The sequence below is a fragment of the Cryptotermes secundus genome, unplaced genomic scaffold, assembly GCF_002891405.2.
Source record: "Cryptotermes secundus unplaced genomic scaffold, Csec_1.0 scaffold1016, whole genome shotgun sequence".
NCBI lineage: Eukaryota > Metazoa > Arthropoda > Insecta > Blattodea > Kalotermitidae > Cryptotermes > Cryptotermes secundus.
In genome coordinates this window covers 373021-398046 of record NW_019724759.1, presented here as the reverse complement: position 1 = coordinate 398046, position 25026 = coordinate 373021, and the positions used below count along the sequence as shown (strand labels likewise).

General features: G+C 37.3%; 1 protein-coding gene across 3 annotated transcripts in view; it reads left to right on the top strand.

Moving 5' to 3' along the window:
* LOC111862988 (hemocytin) overlaps positions 1–25026 on the top strand; it is a 115067-nt gene that overhangs the window by 63532 nt on the left and 26509 nt on the right. For all 3 annotated transcript variants that reach the window (XM_023848892.2, XM_023848891.2, XM_023848893.2), the window contains 21 exons: positions 1427–1607; positions 2179–2373; positions 3063–3279; positions 3856–4022; positions 5598–5681; positions 6744–6863; positions 7511–7629; positions 8544–8764; positions 10143–10246; positions 11216–11409; positions 11923–12121; positions 13332–13498; positions 14476–14625; positions 16070–16217; positions 16545–16834; positions 19100–19319; positions 20753–20866; positions 21916–22254; positions 22348–22478; positions 22736–22864; positions 23730–23944. In XM_023848892.2, coding sequence (XP_023704660.1) covers positions 1427–1607; positions 2179–2373; positions 3063–3279; positions 3856–4022; positions 5598–5681; positions 6744–6863; positions 7511–7629; positions 8544–8764; positions 10143–10246; positions 11216–11409; positions 11923–12121; positions 13332–13498; positions 14476–14625; positions 16070–16217; positions 16545–16834; positions 19100–19319; positions 20753–20866; positions 21916–22254; positions 22348–22478; positions 22736–22864; positions 23730–23944 — 3704 coding nt within the window. The remainder of the gene's footprint in view (positions 1–1426; positions 1608–2178; positions 2374–3062; positions 3280–3855; positions 4023–5597; positions 5682–6743; positions 6864–7510; positions 7630–8543; positions 8765–10142; positions 10247–11215; positions 11410–11922; positions 12122–13331; positions 13499–14475; positions 14626–16069; positions 16218–16544; positions 16835–19099; positions 19320–20752; positions 20867–21915; positions 22255–22347; positions 22479–22735; positions 22865–23729; positions 23945–25026) is intronic.

The window sequence follows — 25026 nt, the reverse complement described above, 5'->3', positions numbered from 1 at the left end:
GGCCCCTGGGGTCGACTCAGCCTCTAACAGAAATGAGTACCAGGATTATTCCTGGGGGTAAAGGGCGGCCAGCGTATAGGGCTGACAACCTCACCGCCATATGTGAGCCGATTGTCTAGAAAATGTGGGAGCCTCAACATCTCACAACCCTATGGGCCTCCACGGCCTCTTACAGGAATACCTTTACTTCTTTTTTAATCATCTTACCGTTCAGTGTTGTATAGCCTAAGCAGCTAACAGCACTTTTAAATGAATTGCATTTAAGTGAAAAGACTCAGGGAGTATTAAGATGATTCTGAGGAAATGGACAGGAAGGGACATGACTTTACACAAGCCACTAGCCCTAGAATCATTACGAGCTAAATATCTAACTCCATGGAATAGAATTCGCCTTCACAGAATAGTAGTTGCTCAGCTGGTCAAGAAATTCCTTGCCTTTTACTGAACTTGAAAGTTTTTCATCTTAAGGTTCACTTTAAATATTATCCTCACACGTGTACCTAAGGCACCCAAGACATCTTTCCTCTTCAGCTTTTGATTGAACCTGACTGCCACCTCTTCCTAGGGTTTCCTTGACAACCAGAAGTTGAATGCAGCACCAGGGTTACCAGCTCCATAAAACTGTTTCTGGTACGTTTTAATGATATTGGGTGCTCTTATGAACATATTAACGCATGAAGAGTTCTGTCATCTGGTATATAATACCATGTCATTCAATGAAAGCCAACCAGAATTTGGAGGAAGATGTCACTTCTATCTTCTGGGTTGAAGAACAAGCCAAGCAAGACATGGTTGGCTTTCAACAGATAGGACTCTTCACAACTACTGTGAGGACCTTAAATCCTATATAATAATACATTTTGTATGGGACCTGTAAGAGGGAGGGAATTTTGTGAGTAGTTGAATGACTCATAGCTATTCATGAAGGACTCTGCCGCATGGAGTTTGCATAATTATATCGGATTTGAGTTCTTCACAGTAAAGACTGGAAAGATTACTGTCTTTTGGGATATGATGCTATATAGTCTGATAGAAACCCACTGGCATATCAAATGAACATACCAACTTGATCTTCAGGGTCAAATGTATGCTGAGCAAGGAATGAGCAATAAGCAATATGCAAACATCAGCATCTTTGAAACATCAGGGAATGTCAACTGGACTGCATTTCTTCACATTCCAGCATGCACTACCTAGTTTACATTTATACTTTCATAGTTATTGCTCTCAAGAAAACGTATGAAAATTAACAGATGTGCTTTTGCTTTTCAGAAAGTCAACTTAAATGAAAATAAGCAGAAATTGTCTTTTGCACAGAGTAGCAAAAGTCAGTCTTGTCGTCACGCACCTGATTTCACAAATACTATAGTGTATTGCAAATTAACTGCTTTCACAGAAATTTCAGTAAAACGTTTCCTGTTCACAGATGGCAGAACAAAGTCCAGCCATATGTAACGTCACAGAAATGAAGAACATAGAATGCAGAGTTATTGAAACTCAGCAGTTCTACAAGGACACTGGTGACAATGTGGAGTGCAGCATAATGAATGGGGGACTCAGGTGTGTCGGTGGATGTCACAACTATGAGATTCGTGTCCTGTGCAAATGTAAGTGATACATTGATCCCTTGAACAATTCAGTGGATGGCATTCTTCCTCTCCTTGCACTTGCTTGCAGTGGCATGCTGTTGCATTATGGCTACAGAAAGTGCCTTATTTTTACATACACTTTGACATGTGTCATTAAAGAAATTTCATTCAGTGGTAAAAATGATATGGAAGAGCAGCTGCAATTTGTTGATGAGAGGATGAAATATCACTTGAACTTCAAAACATTATTGCATAGTAACTTTAATTATATTTTCCTGATATTTCTTTAAGAATTAATAATGAAAAATTTTCAAACAGGATTTGTAAAAATTAGTGAGGTCTGTGTTATGTACACATGTTTTGAAATTTTATAAAACTTAACTTGGCATTATATAGCACAAGGAGCACCATGAACTAAGGTGGATGAAAATGTGCTAGATACCAATACCAGATTTCACTGCATTGCATGTCTGCTTGATGCTCTGTTTCAGGGTTTTGAAGCTTAATATATGATGAAATTCTGTACCTACAGCATATTGTATGCCTGTTACATTGCCATTCTTTCTATGTTTTAATAATTCAATTTCAGGTCCAAGGTACTGTGATGTAAATAATCCAAATTCACCACATCCTGGGGATTGTCACCGCTTCTACCACTGTAAAGATACACTTGAGGGTCCTGAACTGGTTGAGAAAACATGCGGGCCATATATGATGTATAATCACATGAAGCAAGTATGTGACTGGCCAGCCACTGTTATAGCACTTCGGCCAGAATGTGCAGGTATGGTTCAAGTGAGGTCTGAGATTCTCATTGGCAGTGAATGTGAAGATTCCTCTGAGTTGTGATGTTACATAATCAGCATTGCAAGGGACCTTCTGCATGTATCTGGTAGAAGATTAAGCCATGTCAGGATGGAAATGGGATACATAGGAGCCTTGAATGACAAAAGGGAATAAGGAGAACAGTGTAGAGACTGGAGACTGTGGTATCATATTCCAGAAGTTAGTCCACCTCATAGCCATTCTGTAAGGACTGGAGTGTGAAGAATGTTTGGTTTGTGAGAGGACCATTTTTCAAGGGCAATGCGATGAGGGAAACAAGGAGTGAACCAGTAAGAGGTAGAAGGAAGTCAGGAGAAAGAGTGTAAGGAAAAAGTGGGCTTTTAGAGGGTCATTTTTGAAAACTTCCTCTCATACTCTGAAGGTGGAGGCAGCAGTTTGCTCTGAAAAATTGATGATGTTCTGCCAGAATACATGGCATGACATCTCAAAAGACAATAATCTTCATATTCTCCATGGTGAGAATCTCATATCTCACAAGGGTAAAGATGACTTTGACATTGCAAGGGTATTGTAGAAGATAGGTATGAAAAGTATGGCAATCATGAACAAATTTGACTCTGTACAAAGTTGCATTTCCTTGCCATAATTATATTTTGCGATTTTTTTTTTTTTTGTATTTTCTAACAGCAACCACACCTGAAGCTACAACAGAGACTGCAACAACACCAACTGCAGGGCCTACACCAATGAAATGTAAGCCAGGATGGAGTCATTGGTACAACACACCACGCACATCAACTGGAGATTATGAAAGCCTGAACGATTTGGAAGCTGAAGGAAAATTACTCTGTAGAAGACATGAGATCACTGACATTGAATGCAAGTTCTACAGGAACAATACCAGGTGAGTTAATGGACTTCATTTTATAACTTAAGTAGGTAAAAGGGCACCTGGTGGCCTCAGGATAAGGAACTGGGTTCTACATTCTATCTCCAGTCATGTTTGTATGTGAATTTTTCTGCTGTCATATTAAAGCATTCACTTCTGCTAAAGATATAAAAGAAGAAAAGCTTTGTAAATGTGAAAAATACCAGGACAAGTCAAGAATTAAGTATTTTGAAAAATTTGCTTTATATTCTTGGGTACCAGATACTTTCCTCAAGAAGAAATGTCATTATTTAAAAACTTTAGACTGTTGCAGCTCTCCAAAACTGTGTTTTGAAGGCCTGTAGTAATTTAAAAGTGAATCTGTACCAACAGAAAAGTAGATTTTGTAATATGATGACATCTATGAGAACAGATATCTGTATCATTAATCTTACTGATTAAATTAAGAAATGAGATGATTGTTAGGATTACTGTTCATTCCATTAACTTTAAAACTATTAACTAACTATTAATGAAGTACTGTTATTAATTCTGCCTTATTTTCTTTGTTATTAATAATTTACAATTTTTTGTTTTCTTTGTGTTGTGCAGAAAAACTGTGAAAGGTGGTTTCAAAAGTAGGTTAGAAAAGCTAGACTACACAAAGTCTGATGATCATGTGACTTGCAAGTTGTCATCAGGCTTGGCATGTAACAATGGACAGCAGAGGGATGGGCTCTGTGAAGATTATATTATTCGAGTGTTTTGTACCTGTGAAGGTAAGTTGGAATATGTATGATTATTTTGCTGAGCTAGCAGTCATATTATTGACAGTGATCATCGATATTATTTGTAAGTTTCATAGTTTTTCTCTTTTTATATAAAAAAGACTTTATAGGTGTTTAGGTTTTGTGCTCTTCAATTTTACATCTTTCCCATTTCTTCACACTTTTGTTTGGTTCCAGCCAAATACATAAGAACAATCTTATATTTTACGTTTTTCTCAAATTTTCATTTCATTTTTGTGTACTGACAATGGAAATTTATCAGCTTTTACAGTTACAAAATTAACAAAAATTAAAGAAAAAAAAATGGAACCATTCTGCACATGATCAAGGTTTGTTGTCGCAAGACAGTCATATCAGTATATCAAAAAGGAGTCTACTTTACTGGCATAAAAGTGTTCAACAATCTGCCACAAAGTATTAAAAACTTGGGCAATGATACTAAAAAGTTTAAATCAGAGTTAAAGAATTATCTACATGCTCATTCCTTCTACTCTTTAGATGAATACTTCAATGTAAATAGAGAATGATGTAAAATTAAGTTATATTAATTTTTAAGCTAAAATTGCCTGTACTTATGTATGTAACCTTTTGACTTGTTCTGTATCCAAAGGTACTAACCTACTTAGGATTTATAGAATGTAAATAAATTCAATTCAATTCAATATCTTTGCATCTGAAGTTTTTGAACCCTACATGAGAGAGCTGTACAGACTGAGGACTCAAGAAGAAAGGAAATAAATTATTCTATTTGAATGGTGAAAGAAATAGCATGGCATGTAGGTTAGTGTACTTGCAGTTGCATTGTTATTATTTTCACACATGTGTAATTTGAAAGGCTTCCCAAAGTTTTAGTATACATTAACCTATATTTTTCTTTTTATTGCATCATGTTCACTTTCCTGAAATTTGTAATAATTTAGGTGTCTCTTCAGAAGTATAAATTAGTGGTTTTATTGTGTTCAGTATTTGCAAACACTGAAGTGTTTTAATTTGGTTTGTGAAATGTGACAGAAAAGATATCACTGACGTTACATAAGAAACATTTTCATACCTGAAGAGAGCAGAGTCATAAATGGCATATCTAGTATTCAGCTGAGGGATGGAACCCATTAAAGTGAACTGTCACTGCATATTCCAGTTCATGTTCCTTTGATGTATGAAGCTTTTTGCCTGAAACTCTAGTCTAGGTCTTGGCAGCCATTTACTCAAAAGCTGCTTTTTGAAATGAAGAAAACTTTCTGGTACAAGATGGTCATTTTTGAGAATTTTGTCTGAATCGTTTTTATATTGGAATGCTAAAAGAGACTGAATGTTAATAATGAGGAAGCTTGCTTTTTGATTGATGTATAACTTGCATACTATGGTGAAGCAACTCCTCAAGCTCACAACCATGTTCTTCCTGCTGCTCAACGGACACTGAAATGAAACTTGATTGTCTACCAAGTGTTTTACAGCATGTGTGGGGTGGGGCAATCTGCAAAATTGCATTTGTGATATATTCTTAAAGTTCTTGCATATTCTGCATCCTGTGTGTACAAGTTTGTGACTCTTGGTTTATTTTGACAGAAACCATGGTTGGCACAACTGCCTCAACTTCTTTGATAGAAACCAGCACAGTTGGCACAACTACCTCAACTGCTGTTAGTTCTTGTAAGTACCTTGTTTAATTATTTCCTTGGTTTACTTCTACTGATCTATCTTACTGATGCTGGTTAAGATTTCCAATTCAAAGAGTACTATTAAGCTACTGGTTGGCCACGCCATAGCTCAAGCGGTTAGTTGCTGGCTTCCCACCGTGTCGGCCCGGGTTCGATCCCGGGTCTAGTCAAGTGGGATCTGTGGTGGACAAAGTGGCGCTGGGACAGGTTTTCTCCGAGTACTTCGGTTTCCCCTGCCAATCTTCATTCCACCAATTGCTCCACAATCACCCTCACCCATCATCTGGGGCTGGTACAATAGGCCAGAAGTGGACACAGTACAAGGGACTTAGTCCCACCCCACTAGCAATAAAAAAAAGCTACTGGTTACAGCTTATGGAACAGTGCCATGTAACATACATCTGCAAGGCCCAAGGACCAGCATATAGAACTAATCTATCTTCTCTGTTAATACATGATTCCATTAATGTTTTCAAGCTGAAACTTTTTACCCATTTCTCTTATCCTCCATGCATGTTACACATCGTTCCCATCTCATCCACCCTGATTTAATTAACTTAATAATATTTAGTAAAGAGCATAAGTTATGAAGCTCTAATTATGCAGTTCCCTCCAGCCTCCTGCTGCTTCTACTCTCTTAGGTCCAAATATTCTTCCCAACATCCTGTACTCAAAGCCTCTAACAGAAATGAGTACCAGGAACTTTCCTGGGAGTAAAGGGTGGCTGGCACATAAGGCTGACAACCTCACCTCTATCTGTGAGCTGATTGTCTAGAAAAATGTGGGAGTCTTGACATCTCATGACCCTATGGGCCTGCATGGCCTGTTATTGGGGTAGCTTTATCTTTTACCTTTTACCCTGTTCTCAAACACATGAGCTACTTTCTGCCCTTAATGTAATCCAAGTCTCACACCCATACAAAACTACGGGTAAAATAATAGTTTTGTGTGTTTGTGTGTGTTTATATGGGACATGACAAATGAAAGATTCCCAGTTTAATCTGCTTTTAACTTTTCATGAATTTTGTAGCAATATAGTGTAATTATATTTCAGCATGTGGTGAAAATGAAGCGTGGAGCAGATGTGTGGTGCCATGTTCCCAAATCTGTCTCTATTATGATTTTGCACTCAGACAAAATGGCTTCTGCTCCAGTGTTGAAGATTGTGTACCAGGTAAGTGGGTTTAATACAGCAAGCAAGCAAATTCTAAAGGGTTCTGACAATAGTATATCACATTTGGGATTACTGAGTTTCTGGACTGTGTCCATCTGTCTCATATTCTGAGCAGAGCACAGTATTTCACAAACTGATTGTTTCCATCCTCAAATGAAAAGGTGGAAGGTGGTAGTTACTTAGTTGGTCCCCTCAAAAAATGCATTTCTCAGTCATCAGACCCACTAATTTTGGTGTGTTCTATTTGTTGTACCAAACAATGGAGGAAGTCCAGTGGGTTGTTTATTGACATTTTCAGTAGCTAGACTGTCACGCTGGATGGGCAAATGATGGGTGAATGATAAATTGGGAGGGATTTTGAAGAAACTGGTTGTGACCTGATTGAGGTACTATCTGTGCAATTGCCAGGAGGAACTTAGGAAAACTATGAAAAACCTTGGTCCGAGTAGCTGGTGTCCTGGACAAGATTCAAACTGATCATCTCCAGAATACAAAAAGGTCAGCACTGTGCTGATGAACTCAGTGGAAACCCAGTAATGCTAACTAAGCAAATTTAAAAATGAATTCTTGTTGCCAACTTTACTCATGACTGGTTAACATTTGTTTCATACAGGCTGTACATAATAATGTGATTTTACATTCTTCAGGCTGTGTACCTGTAGATGCAGTTGTACAGTGTCCTGTGGGCTCCCTGTGGCGAGATGCTGTCAGTTGTGTCAGAATTTCTGATTGCACATGTCGATCTCACAGTGGTAAACCTGTCAAGGTATGCCTCTGGAAGTGTAAGAAGAAACATTGCAACAAATATCCTAAGATTTAACAAGTTGATGGTAATGATGATATGAAGGAAGCCATTAGTATAGGCAGTATTTAAGTATAAGATTTTAGTTTTTCATGGCAGTCAATAATAAGACCATGTTCTTGTAGGGTATGATGCCATGTAATTTGAGAGGGAGGTACCAACGTTTAGAAGAAACCTACTATTTCCATCTTCAAAGTACAGCAGCTGTCTTATTTAATATTCACTGCTGTCAGAATCTCATGTTTCTCTTCTGTTGCTTATGAAACACTTCATAGCATGTGTTAAAGAAATTTATTAACAAAAACACCATTATTCAGTAAAATGAAATATAACAATGGTTAGTTTAATTAATATGAGTCAGACTGATTTCAGATTGTTCTACATTTTATCAGATTTTATGATCTTGTAGCAGTGACTATGAAGGGTACAGTCTTTTAGGTTGATAATGCTGTGTTCTTCAGGCAGATACCAATATTTTGGAAGAACAAAGACCTGTGCCAAGCAAGAAACCAGCAATGTCATATTTTCACCTGCTTCTGCTTGTTTCATGCTTAGTTTACTGTTCAAATCTGTATAATCTGTGTAGTCTGATAGAATTTTACTGACATTTTGAAACAATATTCTACCTCTCTCTTCAGGGTCAAAGTCTAAGTCAAGCAAATGGACAGCAAACACTCCTTGCTGTTCTTTGTTCTTGGTTTCTGTTTGCTTGCTTTTCTTACTTCACAAACCTGAAGATGGAGGCAGTGCATTCCTCTGAGCCGCAGGTAAACTACTACTGGACTAGATGGGGTCACGTCCTACATAGTACTCTTCATAGTCAGCAGTGTGGGAACCAAAAGTCACACTGATGTCAAAATGTTTTTCATTTGTTTCAGCCTGGGTCAGTGGTGCAAGAATCAGAGTGTGAGGTGTGCCAGTGTTTTGATAACCAATATGAGTGTGATGCCACAGCATGCAACCGAACAACATTCTCCACTGAGGAAACTCCATCAGAGTATGTTACTACTGTGCTTCCTGTTACTGTGACAGTGGGTCTTCCTGTTACACCAACATTAAAACCAACGGTTACTCCACCACTTCCATGTGACATACACAGGTAAAATGTAGAGCAACTTTGATTCCATTAATATCTCAAAGACTTCTTTAAACTTACAAGTGCCATAAGATGAAAATTTGGACATTCATTGGTATTTTATCTGAAGAATTGAAGCTGGCAATTTTACATCTAAATTCACTCTGCCTCTCCTTGCAGCTACATTCAGATGGTGGCCAGTCCAGTTACAGAAAAATGTTACATGTACAACCTCTTTGGAGTATATCAAAAAATAAAATACATAATTTGGACAAAGAAGTACCACAGAACAACATAAAACTTTTATTTGATGGCAAGAAAATATATTAGCACAATCTAAGCTTGAACTTCAGAATTAATTGAAATAACACAGAAACTAGAGTTATTTATACTTTGCAGATTCTTTCATTCTTGCAAATTAAATATGGTGTCACTTTTCAGTTAGAAGTTGTCAAAACCTCTGGGTCATGAAGGAAAAACATAATTTCTGATACTAACATATGAGAAGGAAGAAAGGCAAAGAATAATTGCAAGGTGCAAGGTAAAGGTAAATTTATCCCTTTGCTTAACTAATTAGGCACGACCCCATGAAGACGTATGGGAGAGTGGATGTATAGATCCACGTTTTCTTGACCTCAGCACTAAATTACAAGGTGTAAGAGAAGATTTTAGTCTTCTGTTATGTGGTATCATGTAGTTTGGTAGATAGTCACCAGCCTTTCACAGGAACCTCTTGCCTCCATCTTCAGGGGAGATGGAGTGAGTAGGTTTGTTGGGAATGTGAGTACTTATCTGTCAAACTCCACAGCTTCACATCTCAGAAGACTGCAGTCTAAATATTTAACACTATGAGAACCTTGTGTTTCCTACTTAGTTTGTTGGTCCACTTGTAATGCTGCTGATTTATACTCTGGATGCACTCAGTTTGAATTTCATCTGGGATGCCAGATATCCTGACTGAGGGTTTTCTTGGTTTTTTCAGTCTCTGCAGTAAAACTCCAGGACAGTACCTTGATTATGTCATGCTGATTTTCTTCCATATTCTTTTCAGTTCATCAGTCATCCCATCATTTGATGCTATGTAGTTCAGATATTGCCAGAACTGTGAAACATCCATCCACACCAAAATAACTCATATCTCATACTAGGTCCAAGCTCCAACAGAAAAGAAAAACATTCTATACACTTTAAAATAGGTCATCAAAAGATAAAAGAAATACATTATCTAGTTTTTTCAGTAAAGTTTCACCTGAACATTTTATCTTGATCAGCAAACAAAAATATTATGCCAGAAGGGGCTTTTATTTGAAGTCACCTTCACACAGGATAAATGCTATACTTTGTAACAGATTGCATCCTGGTTGGGTAGTGATTACATAAATAAAATTATGAATGCTTTTAGGATGAATTACATAATTGAGGAGCTACCAGATGTGAAATTTAGCTCAGCAAATGCTCTAAATCCACACGAACATAACCTCCAGTATATTTCCTCAGAATCGTCAGGTGAGTCACTCTCTTACTTGATTCATGTTGTGTTTATGTCTCCTTTTCTAGCATAAGATACTGATAAATGAAAATGAATACAGAATATGTTAGAAGAGAAGTAATTGCTACAGTATGACTGTTGATATTTGTTAGTCTTGTTTCCTCGTCCCCTGCCCTGACCACTATATTCTCTCTGCGTAGATGCGAGTAAGTTATTATGGAGGATGAAATGTGTCATATCTTTTCAAAAGAATTACTATAGATATGAGGAAAACTTACTTTAGTCACAGATGTGGAGTAAAGGAACTAATTTTCCATTTGTTAAATTCAGTTCAGTCTCCATAATTTAACAGAAAAATATTTATTGTAGGAAGTAGGCAAGGAATGTAATGTAGTCCATAAATTTAAAACTGTTGTTAATATTACATCCATTTTCTCGGTTCTTGTTGCAGCATATTGATAGTTTTCCAGCTGACTTGACAAGGAATGCAGTTGCAGTGTCAGGATGTGCACTCTGTTTGGTCACAAGTTGTTCATGTGGCATGTGTAAAGACAAGGCTTGAAGAGATTACATTTAGTTGAAAGCTATTGCATGTAGTCTGAGGTTGGACTTAAATTATAAATGTCAGATTTACAGGAATTGTGCAAGTGATGCATTCAGTATAGTACCTGTTCCTTCTCCTTCTCCACCTCATACCACTCCTTATTCTTTTTCATCTTCCTCTTTTCCTCCACCTTGTTCTTGTTCATGCATAATTTTCATTTTATATGGGTCAAACGACAAAAAGTCTCCAAACTCCTCTTTCTTCCTATGGTATTTCCTTTCCAGTTTCTTCCCAGATCTTTCTCTTTTCTTGATATCTTCCAGTACTTGTTTGAACCATCTACTCTGGTTCCTTCCATAGTCTCTTTCCCTTATGTTTCAACTGTAAAGCCCTTCTAAGTCTGTTTTCAATTTAATTAATATATTTAAATCGTTTGATGCAGATGCAGTATGGAAACCTGCAGATAACAATAAAGATCAGTACTTGCAAGTCGATTTGGGAAACCTGGAACCATTGTATGGAACAGCTGTATGGGGGAACCCAAAAGAGGATGAATATGTTACCAGTTACATGGTTTTGTACAGTGATAATGGACAGCGTTATACTTATGTCACTGATGAAGATAATTCACCAGCGGTGAGAATAACAGCTCAAATTATTTTTATTACTTTGACTGTGACATACTTGTCATAACTATACCATCGTATCATTAGCATTCTTGCTACTGCCATGTTTAATGATATGGTTCTTTGTCATAAAAAGAACACGAAATTGTAGGGAGTAGTTGTGACATATATTTTTCTTCACATGCTTCAGTATGTGTCATAAGTTCAGTAGGAATTATAAATTCATAATTTCATAATTAATCATTCATTTATGTTCATAATTATCACTGGTACAAGAGTGAATAAAATTAGAAGTGAAGACGGAGAGAAATTAAATACATATTTTATGCCAAATAAATTTCTCAGTAAATCTTATGGTTTTTGAAACAGAGGAGAGTGAATATGCCAGAATTATTGCACTATGTATACATTTTCTAACTTATTTGTTTCAGTGTTTTGGTACTACTTGACATGTGTTTAAACATGACTGAAGAACTGTATGTTCTACACTTTTCATAAACATTGTGTCTATATGCTATTTCAGATTTTCCGAGGTCCTGCAGATCACAAAAAGAAGTTGGCACAGCAGTTCTTCCAACCAATAGAGGCTCGTTACATCAGATGGAATCCTCGTACATGGCACAATGCTATTGCGATGAAGGTTGATCTGCTAGGCTGCGGAGAGTTAACAACACAGGGTACCACTCTCACATCAGAAGGACTCACATCCCCTACACTTTATGGTATGTAAAATGAAAGATAAAGATATGTCAGGGATAAATATCAATTTGAACCACAGTAATGATTGCAATAGACATGAAAGAAAAAAGTATGAAGAAATATTGCCATCTCGTTTCTTGTATGGGAACCTTACCTCCATTTCTCTTAGGCTTTCACATTCATGCCTGATATTTCATTCAATCTCCATTGCACATGTATGAATGAAATACAGTCCAGAATCTAAACAAATTCTTAATATTAATTTTATAAATTTACTGATACTTCAACATATACTGGGATTTTATTCACTGGCTTAACCTATTTTTCACAGAAATAAAATTTTGACCTCTTCTTATTATATGGACACGAAAGTCCGAAATCAGTCCTTGGCCTCCTTCAAATGACACCTCCAAATCTGCCTATCTAGTGATTCTCTTTCCCAGTTTCTCACTTTTCAAAAGTATGTTTCTACTGCATTAACCTGTCTTTTCTTTCGATTTCCTACAGGCATCTTTTTTGAGCATATATTTTAAAATATGCTTAAGCTTAATGTACACTTAAATTTGTATTCATACTTATCAGAGCATTAATGATGGTGATCCTAGTTGTGTGTATGTGTGTTTGTGCATCTGTGCAAGCATGCACACACACAGCATGTACCATATTTAGAACTGCCACGTATAAGGGTTGTTCAGATGAAACCTGTCCATGGCACCAACAGTGAATACACCCAATCATATGTGATTGTGTGACTGTGTGTATGACACACCAACAGCACAGGGAGTTCTATGTGGAGGGGTTTCATTGGCTGGTGTGTCACTGGGGTACCTGCCTTGGCATCCATGGGTGTCCTCTAATTTTTCCTGAACAGTTTCCAAATTGTTTTTGCCATAAGGATGAATCTCTTATCCAACCCAAATCCTTCCCCTTTTTCATGTATTGTGCTCTGCAAAACTGATCTAGGGAAGTGATTACAGTCTTTATCAGCATTCCTTATTTATGATTTACCTTAAACTACTTTCACTGATCCCTAGATATCACAACCTACACAATTTATTAAATCATACAGCGTCCTTATGGTTCACAGATGACAGAAGGAACTGCTTCAGACACCCTTCACATTTTGTGCAAAAGTAATTCTGCAGTTACAAGGCATTTAACGTGAGAGCACGTAAACGTGCTTATGGATGAAAATGGGTTAATGATATAAGGAAACTGCTTCTTTATCAACAGAAGTCTGCAGGGATCAAATGGGATTAGAAAATGGTATGATGGCTGACCAACAATTTACTGCTTCATCTGTTCATGATGGAGATGTAAGATTTGGCCCAGCACAAGCCAGGCTGAATGGGAATGCAGCATGGGTTCCTTCAACGCACCGTCACAATCAGTGGATTCAGGTATTGTGGGTTTGATGTTCTTGCTGTCTCATAAACCATAATTGTGTGAAATATAGACTGGTTGTGGTGGTAACATTATAGTGCCCTTAAAAACCTCTCTCATGTTTGTTAATTTAAGGGTTTTATTCTGTTATGAAACCTCTGTGGAAGGATATCAGAACATATGAGGAAAGGCAAGGCAGTTAAAAAAGTGAAGAGATTTAAATTTGTGCCTTGAAAATATGAGGTTTCTTGATGTCAGTTTTCCTCCTCATTTAATGTTCAGTTTCACTGGTTCAAAGTCAATAATCTTAGTATTTAATTAATTCATAAAAGATTTTTCTTAGTTTAGTGTTCAAATCCACTGCTCCAAAATGAAACCTTAAATGAGCTTTCACTATATTAGTAATGTGTGAACCCACAAATTTTCAACTCAAATGAACTCCATTGAAATCAGTTCTGAGGGTTCTGACAGTGGAATATGATAGGTTTCTAGACTCTGTCCATTATCTAGTATTCCAAACAGAACAGGTTTTGGAAACTGGCCCTGTTTCTGTCCTCAGGTGAAAATATGGGTAGGCATCTGCTCAGATGGATCCATCAGAAAGAATGCCCATTTTGGGAATGAAAATTTTTTCATAAGTTGAAAGGGGAGTAATCCTTGTCTAAAACTTAAGTGAGGGGGTGTCATAACCTGTGCAACGTTACAGAAGGAAATTCCCGTGTGTTCAATGACCTCTCCCAGTATCAGATTCCTGGGAACTGTCATTCATGGATTGCAAAATTTATACTATTCTTTCTGGTACCAGTAATATAGCTACTATATATCTGTAAATAATGTTATAAACTGCCTTACAATGATGAAATCCCCATAAGAGCACATCTGTTATCACAGATTACAGGACAAAGTGCATATTACTGATATCTTTTTGTGCCAATAAATACTATGCTCAAGTGTATGCATATGTATCAGTTTTTGTTTCTGTTGTTTTTGACAGTTTGATTTCTTGGAACCACGAAACTTGACAGGAATTGTTACTCAGGGAAGTGAAGCACTGGACAGTTGGGTTGAAACTTACACTGTCCAGTACAGCCATGATGGCAAAGCATGGAACCCTGTCCTTGACCCAGCTACACACTCAGAAAAGGTAATGCAGCACCCTCTACATTCTGGTTAAAGTACAGGATCTCTCTAGAATTTGATTTCTCTTTGGATATGCTTGAGCAGTATTCAGTGCCTCAGGTACACCACTGTGCTAATCTGTTTGGGATAGATGCCATCTATTAGTTAGATGGGACTCCATCACATTTCTGTAGGGCAGCGAGGACCTGCCTTGACGTGACCTTCCCTGATGCATGGATTGTTCATGTAGGACTCAGTGCCTGGCTTTCTGTGTCACTGATTTGACTGCAGCAGGTTACAGCAAGGATCATGTGTGTTGGTCTCCCCTACCACAAACCCTTTGATGAAATGCGAACGAAGGTTATTGCATTTAAATTGTCACTGTGTTTTTATTGACATGCTACTTGTGTGGGAGGAAGTCTTGTACACACGAAACATTGTCTATGTTATGTGGAGACAACACATAGAATATTTGTGAATCTGGAAAAGTACTGGGGGAAAATGGCTATTCTTTACTAATACAGTGCACTTTGTTTTGTGTTTATAGTTCTGTTCATTTTGGAGATATAGTTTTTTAAGCGTAACATAATTTAGAAAGACCTTTTAATAGTGTTGAGTCCAACACTATATAATCTTGAGCGGTTTGTGGACTTTCAGCTCTGGTTCTGCACCAACAGTGGAGGGAGTATGAAGTTAGCCACTCTTCAGTCTTGATATTAACTGTGTCAAGAAGTAACTGACAAAAAAAAATACAGACCAGTGGTTTCCAATTTTCTTGTTTTGTTGCATAGGCGTATAATCGGTTAATTAAAGTGAATTATTCTACATAAAATTATGCTAAAGTGATTAGCCGATGAAAGTTACCACTCACTCACTCACTCACTCACTCACTCACTCATGGATCTGAGCCCTTCTTCAGAAGCCACCAGTTGTGCAGCTACTCAAGAACTTCACAGCACAAAGAATGTTACCACATGCTTAATGTTAACCATTCCATGTTAGTGAAGAATGTAGGTCTCTTCATTGTTACTCTTTATCCATTCAGTTGATTTTTTTGTTTGTTTTGTTTTTGTGACTTTCACTGATGTCACAGAACAGTTCCATATATAGTGAACAGCATGCTTTTCTGTAGGATTGAACTGTTTCCGCCATAACAGTGGAATTGTCAGTGAAAATCATGATTAAGCATTTGATCTTTGTAATATGATTATGTTAGTTATTCTGTATACGAGATTAAGTTTAAGTAATATAGATGAAATTATGCATGACAGATTTTTTTTAAGGAAAGTAAATATATCTGTGGTACATTAAAGTGACTCCATGACTTCAGTCCACAAGCGAACTCTACCGCCATTAAAGTGACAGGGATCTTTATTTGGAAATTATCCTTCAGGTTCTGACTTTATTATTTGTTAAATAAAGCAGAAATGTAAGGTCATTTTTAATATCTTTTTCTATCCCTTTTATAGGTGTTCCTGGCTAACTTTGACAGTGTTACACCACATCGAAATTTGTTTGACAGAATCTTGCATTCCCGTTACCTCAGGCTTTTCCCCACGAAGTGGCATGAGAACATAGCATTGAGAACAGAGGTGCTGGGATGTTATGAACCATACCGTAAGTTTACTACAGAAACTTGTCATCACTAATGAAGATCATACTTGCTTCTTTAGTGTGTGGTTTGGTATTGCATGTCTTCTGAGAGTAAAGAGCAATATAGTAAAGCTGCTAGGTATTTAGATGTTGAAAATTATTGTTTTCCAGGCACCAACACTATGTAGGCTGGTAGATAAATGTTGAAATTTTGGAGAAACATTGTCTTCCCTGTATCACTGTGTTAAGAACACAAAATTGAACCAACATTTAAATGTGAGATTTGAGGTTCTCACAGAAGGTGACAGCCTGTTGTAACAACTTTATTTTAAAGTGTTTTATTCTGTCTAGCAACACCACCTTCCACTGAAGTGCCCTCTACCACTTCAGTCCCACCACAGTGCAACCCTTGCCCTGGATGGCACAGTGAAGACTCTATAACAGCAGAACTGTGCCAATGTCCAGAGGGTAAATTGTGGAATGGAGAGATTTGTGTAAATCGAACAGAATGTCCCTGCTATGTGGGATACATTACTTATGCAGTGGGGACATTGTTTGACTCCCAAGACTGCAAAGAGTGTATTTGCAAAATTGGAGGCATTGCTAGCTGCAAGGAGAAAATATGTCCACATTGTGAACAGGTATGACAAAATTTGTTAGTGTGAAGACGAATTTCGAGTGTTTCATATCATGTTCCTGAAATTTGAGTGTATTTTGATGCATTCTGTTATTTTAGTTCATATCACTATGTTCCTCTCAACTGAATTGAGACAAGACAATAAAAGTACACATTGTCTGCATATTCAGCAGAATGAATTATAGATGAGAGTGTTAAGACAAGGATGTACCCTTCTCTTATAATAAATAAATATTAAGTTCATGTTCAACTATTCACTGCTGGGTGATATCCACTCAAATTATTGAGATACCAAAACTGTATATTGAATGAATAATTTTTTTTAATGCTAGTTGGGTGGGACTAAGTCCCTTGTACTGCGGCCACTTCTGGCCTATTGCACCAGCCCCAGATGATCGGTGAGGGTGATTGTGGAGCAATTGGTGGAATGAAGATTGGCAGGGGAAACCGAAGTACTCGGAGAAAAGCTGCCCCAGCGCCACTTCGTCCACCACAACTCCCACTTGACCAGACCCGAGATCGAACCTGGGCCACCGCGGTGGGAAGCCAGCAACTAACCACTTGAGCTATGGTGCGGCCTTTGAATGAATAAACGATCAGTACTAAGATTTTAAGGTTCACCAATATTACATATACTAAGTGAAAATTAAAATATGTGTAAATGAAGCGTATAGAAAAGTCCATATATATAAACATTTGTCTGATAATTTTCCTATCCAGAATGGTCTAAAACAAGGAGCTGTTTTATCACCACTCCTTTTCAACTTAGAATATGCCATTAGGAACGTCCAGGAAAACCAGGTGGGACTGAAATTAAATTGGACACATCAGCTGCTGGTATATGCTGATGATGTGAATCTACTGGGTGATAATGTAGATACTGTAGAGAAAAAACACAAACTTTAATTGACACTAGTAAGGAGGTTGTTCTAGAAGAAAACACAGAGAAAACTAAGTATATGTTGCTGTCTTTGTCACCAAAATGCAGGGCAAGATCATGATATAAAGATAGGTAACATGCTTTGATAATGTGGCACAGTTGAGATATTTGTGAATAACGATAGCAAATCAAAACCTGATTTGAAAAGGAAATTAAGAGGAGATTGAACTCGGGTAATGCTTGCTACCATTCAGTCCAGAACCTTTTGTCTTCTCGTCTGCTGTCCAAAAACATAAAAATTAGAATATACAAAACTATAATTTTGCCTGTGGTTCTGTATGGGTCTGAAACTTGGTCTCTGACATTAAGGGAGGAACATAGACTGAGGGTGTTTGAGAACAGGGTGTTGAGGAGAATGTTTGAACTGAAGAGAGATGAAGTGACAGGAGATTGGAGAAAACTGCATAATGAGGGGCTTCATAATTTGTACTCTTTTCCAAGTATAATTAGAATGATCAAGTCAAGGATGATGAGATTGGCAGAGCATTTAGCATGAATGGGGGAGAAGAGGAGTTCATATAGGATATTGGTGGGAAATCCAGAAGGAAAGAGACCATTGGGAAGACCAAGACATATTTTCGTGGACAACATTAAAATTGATCTCTGAGAGATAGAATGGGATGGATTGGATTGATTTGGCTCAGGATAGGGACCAGTGGACGGCTTTTGTGAACACAGTAATGAACCTTCAGGTTCCATAAAGTGCTGGGAAGTTCTTGAATAGCTGCACAATTTGCAGCTTCTCAAGAAAGGCTCAGCTCCATGATGATGAAATGAAAATTATACTTATATACCTATATTAAACAAGTTATATACATATAATTTGTTTAATATATGCTTCAAAATTGTATTGTAATAAAACGCTACATTGAAAGATAAAACAACAGTTGTGTTCTTAACATAGTTAAGACTCAATCAGAATTTTGTTTTATTTTTCTGCCCTTATTATTTAATCAAGTTTAAGTCAGGAGGCCATGGTTAATGTAGAATATGCAGCTTCATAAATGTACCTACAACATACATTTTGATTAATTCCCTCAGAGGCTCTAAAACTTACATAGAAAGTGTACTGGACATGAAATGTTTGGTACATTTTTCTCTACAGCTTTTGTTTGAAACATTTTTCTCTTCCATAAATATTATCAAATTTCAGCAGAAACGGTCGCAGGAAAATTTAAATGGCTGAAGAATTTTTCATAACATTTTCCAGTACCAGTTTCATAAAAACCTATCCAGTGGTTCCTGAGTCGTTTCATTCATATGAACGAATTGTTATGACTATGCCTAAAAAGATATAAACAAATCAGCCAAAATGTGTTTTGATCATAGGGTCTGCAGAGACTACTGACCCCTTCATGTGGATGCATTTGTAAGCCTTGTCCATCTGGCACAGTCCTGTGCCCAACAAGCAACATTTGCATTAATGCCACATCTTGGTGTGATGGTGTGGAAGACTGTCCTGATGATGAGAGTGACTGTACCACACCAACTGTCCCAACTACACCAACTTTATTATTTACAACACCAACAACTGCTGAAGGAACACGAGGCAAGTTTAGACACCAGTGTCTGCCTTCTTGCAGCATAATTTTGATTTTATATAGGTTGATGGACAGAGTCTCAAGTCTCTTTTTTGTCTTTCCTATTCAGTTTCTAGCCATCACTTTTCTCTAATCTTTATGTTTTCACTGCCTACGTATGATTTGAGGTTTTCACCTTGGTGGTTATGAAGAGTTCTCTCTTCTGGTATATAACGTCCGGTAGTCCATTATAAGTCAATCGACATTTTGGAGGATCATGTCTCTTCCATCTTCATGGCTGAAGAATCAAGGAAGAAACCAGCATGAAGTAGATAGCAAGCTCTGCTTGAAGATGGGGGTGACATGTTCCTCTGAAAAGTTGGTTGACTTTCAGTGGACTATGGGGCATTATATCTCAGATGATAGAACTCTTCTTCACTATCTGGCGAAACCATCCTCCCATTGGTGTCGTTCCTTAATATTTTAATTTTAATTCCCTTACTGGTACCCTTGTTCTTTTCATTCTTTTGACTCACACACTCACATACACACACATTCACACAAAAACCATTGTTCTCATTTCGTTTTTAACTTTGTAATCAAATTTTGAATTTTACCTTCTCTAAAATTAAATCCTATATTCAAGCATATTATTAGATATAAGATCTAAAAGTGTGTGACAATGGTATGTTAATACAATCTTTTACTTTATGTACATTAGCCATAAAGAATAGGACAATGGATAATATCCAAAAAAATCAGCAATTTTATCTTACTGTATTGTTGTTAGTCATCAACATAATATCACAGTAGTCAGTCATATTTTTGCAACAGCTGATGACGTGAATTACTGTGTATAGTGCAAAACATGGACAAGAAGGCCCCAGAAATAACATGTGAATTGGATGTTAAATGTTAATTTATGTGAATTCTTACATATTATGATAATATCATGAGTGCACATAAGCTTTTAAATTTAAGTCAAATAACAAAATTTACCAGTGTATTGGATAATATTGCAATATGAGCAGTGTCAGTAATTAACAGCAGTTTTGTTAGGATACATACATTGCAGCTTGATGATGACCTCCAGGCTTGAAACATGTAGCTGAAAGTGAGAAGACTTTGTATATAATTTATAATAATTTTTTCCCTCAAAATTTATTTTTAATTTTATCCCATCTTGATTTGCCACCAGTACTCACAAATGACACACCCACTGGCTGGATTCTGCTTATTTCTCTTTGTAAGGGTCAGTGTCAATATCCAGTAGTTAAATGGGTGACCACTTCACGACACATGTGATGTTGACTAAATATAATTAATCCCTGTACTGATATGTGTTTTGTGATAAGGTACAGGCTTTTTACATTTTTTACATTTTACATTTTTGTTACATAGCATGATTGCTAAATTTGTTTATTTGGCAGAATTCTTGACATAAAACATTTTGATATTTCAGCTCCATCGTGCCCACCAATGGAATGCCCAGAAGGGTTCAAACTGGTCTTGAAAAATTCTGAGCAACTGAAGACACCAGAGGAGTCCTCAGCAGCATTCAAGGGAAGATTCAAAGGCATGTCCTTATTTACCTTGTCATTGCATAGCAACAGTTGCAGCTTGGACCACATACAAAATGCCGTTCTTCTATTGTCGTGTAATGTACCATGTTTATAGAGCTGCTGTCTTGCAATGCATTGATCAAATCCATTACAATATTATCCTCCCATCTAATAGATCATTGAAGGTCGCAGTGTAAGGGCTGGATTTTGTGGCCCACCCCTTACACACATACACGTACAGACATCCTCCCATCTATGCCTAGACATTCTGGATGGATGAGATTTTCATATGAAAACTTCAAATGCATTTCTCTTTTCTCCCATTCATGGTACATGCCCCTTATATCTAGCCCACCTTCATTTGATCATCCTAATAATATCTGACTGAGGGTACATCTGTGAAGCTCGTCATGTGAAACTTACAGCAGGTTCCTGTCATTTCCCTTCCCTTAGGTCCATATATTCTCCTCAGCATCCTGTTCTCAAACACCCTCAGTCTTTATTCTTCCCTTATTGTGAGAGGTAAATTTTCGCACCTATACAAAAAGCAGGAAATTTGTAGTTTCATTTATTTCAGTAATTATTTTTTTAGAAAGCAAATGGGAAGACAAAAGATTCAGAACTTAATGGCAGCAGGCATTCCCCAGACTTAATCTTCTCATCATTTTTTCATGAATACAATTTTGATTTTTTAGTTTTGCATCAAATGGGTTGGGGTAGCAGTAAGAGTGTAGACTTGTATTTGGAAGTGCTTGGTTTGAACTTCAACCAGGGCACTGGCTATCCAGATTGAAGTTTTTCTTGGTCTTATTCAGTCCTAGCAGGTAAATTCTGAGATAATACCTTGATTAGGCCATGACCATGCCATTTAATTTTTTTCCTTTTTTTGCATTTTGTCATTCAGCAGTCATCTCACCATTCAGTGCTATATAGTCTAGAGATTTACAGCATAAGAAAGTAAGCCACAAATAAGTTAATATTTTTTAAAAAATATTTATTTTCTTTTGTGTGTTATAGTCAGTTATTAAATATTGACTGTTTGCCCTCTGTTTTCCTTTCATAGGTGTTAAGGGTGGAAGGAAAATTGGAAGAATCAACAATATGCTACCGAAACCTCAGAAGCTTTTGGAGGGAGAGTCATGTCAGGAATTCACGTGTGTAGCTGTAGAAGAGTGTACTGTACCTAAATGCCCACACAAATACACGCTGCAGGCTGTCAGTAAAAAGAATAATATTAAGCTTAAATGCCCCATCTACACCTGCATTCCGCCTGCACTGCCTCATGCCTCCTGCAACATCACAGGACGAACCTTCCACATGTTTGACGGTACCAAGTTCAAGTATGATATCTGTAACCATATTCTGGCACGAGACCTTGAGAATGACAACTGGGATATCTCAGGTAAGATTAGAATTTTATAGTCAGGTTCTGTGGTCAACATGTTTTTTCCATGACTGTCACAGAGGGTGAAATATGGTACATATGTTTTTTCAGTGTACAAAGACTGTCCAGATGTGGCTGCCATTTGCACTCTGCATCTTGTTATAGTTCAAGATGAAAATGAGATCCAGGTCCATCCGGATTTGAGCGTGCGTTTTAATGGCTACACATATAACATCCAACAGGTTTGTAGAAGTTCGCTGGAGAAGTGTGTTCTACTCTAAAGATGTGAAATTATCAAATGATTTTGGTGTTACCGGAGTAATGATCAGTGAACATTACTGTGAGTACAGTTGGAATGATGCCACATGAACCATGCCTTAGTGAGAGGGACAGGGGTAAGCAGGAAGAACAGGAGCACAGCTTCAAAGTTCTAATCTTCATCTGGGGTGTTTTGTTCAGAATGTTAAATGTGATTTCCTTTTATTTCTTTGTGGTACAGTTACAGAGAATTGGCTCACAACTGAAGGAGTCCTTCACATTGTCACTTGTGGGTGGCATTCTGCTCTTCCAGTCACGACGCTATGGTTTCCAGGTCATGTGGGATACACAGGAAAGCATAAAGATATCTGTAAGTATGAAGTCACAGACGGTATGCTTCTTATATAAAAACTTGTTTGCCTGTACTCTCATACTGAGTATTATCCTCACAGTTGAAACACACAATGCGCCAGCATATATGGGACTATTGAGAAGTTTGCCAGTATTTGTCAGTTGGTGCTGGTGTTTGTACTGGTACATATTCGTTTGGAGAAAAGGCACTGTTTGTGATTAAAAAAAGTGTTACATTAATTAAATGACCCACATATCTTGTACTTTTGTTTAGTGTAGATTTTTCCTTTAAGTATATTCAATGGCCTATTTCATTATTGCATTCAGCTACAGTTGAATTCTCTGACTGAAAAACGGCCACATGTAGCATCTCTTGTTGATGGTTCAGTCTGTGTGCTTTACTACCTTTGCATGGGGTGCAATATAATTAGCTAAGGTTAGCCTTGCCTTTTGTGAGCTTGTGAGAGATGCGGATGAGTTTCCATATCCTCCTTTCATGTCCCTTTCATATCTCATTAGACTGATAATGAGGAAGGAGAAACAAGGCACCTGCTTATTACTCAGTGTTATAAGCTAAATCAAATAAAGGTCCTAGATTTCCATTGTTATTAATGAATGATAAGAATAGCTCTGTAAGTGGGTAATTAGAGAAAAGTTACCTAATATATGAGGTGCATATCTTAAATGAAAATGCCAATAGCAGAAGAGTTAAACATTCAGTTTCCTTTGCTTGAATTTTATTAGGCTTTTTAAGCTGACATTTCACTTTCATATAAAAGTGCCATTAGTTTATGTATTTTGACCATCATTTATTTTATTTTGTATTCTATTCATTCTCCCTTTTTTTGTGTTTTCTGTTGGTTAATACCTGACTCATCCAACAGGTGCCAGGCAAAATGTCTGGCCATGTTGATGGGCTGTGTGGGTTCTTCAGTCGGAACATGACAGATGATAAAATGAAGCCTGATGGAAAACTAGGCAGAACAACAGCTGAATTTGCAGACAGCTGGATTAATCCCTTCCTTGAAGCAAAATGTAGACCTGTTTTGTGTCATCCCACTCTTCAGGAAAAAGCTCTACACATGTGCTCTCTTGTCAGGTAAGGAGAACAAAGAGGCTATAGCTGGCAGCTGCCATCTGTCATCATCTTGATGTGTACTGAAACAGTTCACGGGACAGTGTCTTTACTGTGCGCATGTTATTGTGGAGGCATAGTGGATATATACAGTGTTCTAGAGACGAGATCCATTTCTGTCATCAAGTTACAAGGGGGAGAGGATTCTACCATAGAGATCACCAGGATTTTTTCTAAGAGGGTGGCAGATTTTTAAGGGAGAGGGGGAGCAGACAGAAAATTTATTCACAAACTTTCATTTAAACTGCTTAAGATTGTTCTTACTGATTGCCTGAGAGTATTCAGGATAGAGGAGTAGTTTTTAAACATCTTAGAATTTGTATCATTCATACTTGCTATATTTATAACTCTTTTCATTTGTTCTTCACAGAAATATGAGGAGGGACAGTTACTAGGTTTGGCCTCCATTTCCTAAACAAAGCCCATGGATTGTGCTTGTTTGGACCTTACAGAAAGAGCTAGTCTTGCTCTGATTTGATCCTCACTAAATGACCTGATTCATTGTTATCTTCATATCACATATCCCAATTAGTATGAACTTCACAAACTTTTACACTGCTAAGAGTCTTGCACTTCCGTTGCCCTACCTTGGCCATAACAGATCTAGTCTGATCCCAGACTAACCATAACCACAGCTGTGAGAGCCTGAAATCTTATTTTGTTTTATTTATTTTATAATTGGAAAATCAAGAGCGTATATCTTTTCATAATAGCTTCATTGGATAACCAGAGTTAGCATGTGGGTGTTCTGAAACCAAATAAATGTAAATATGGATATATTTTCAGCTTAAGCCAAAATGCAGAATTTATGTGCATAGATATATGAACTCTATTTGATTAACTGACATTTATGTGTATAAAGTAAATGCATGGTCATCAAAGACCTAAGTGCATTAAATGAGTGTTCAGCGATCAAGAGAAACTGACTCCTTCTAACAGTCCCAACTGAGTGGAACTTTCCTCCCTTTTATCTGACAATGCAAACAGATACATTTCCAAAACACTATACTTATAGAGACTCAGGATATTGGTCAGTGTTAAAAATT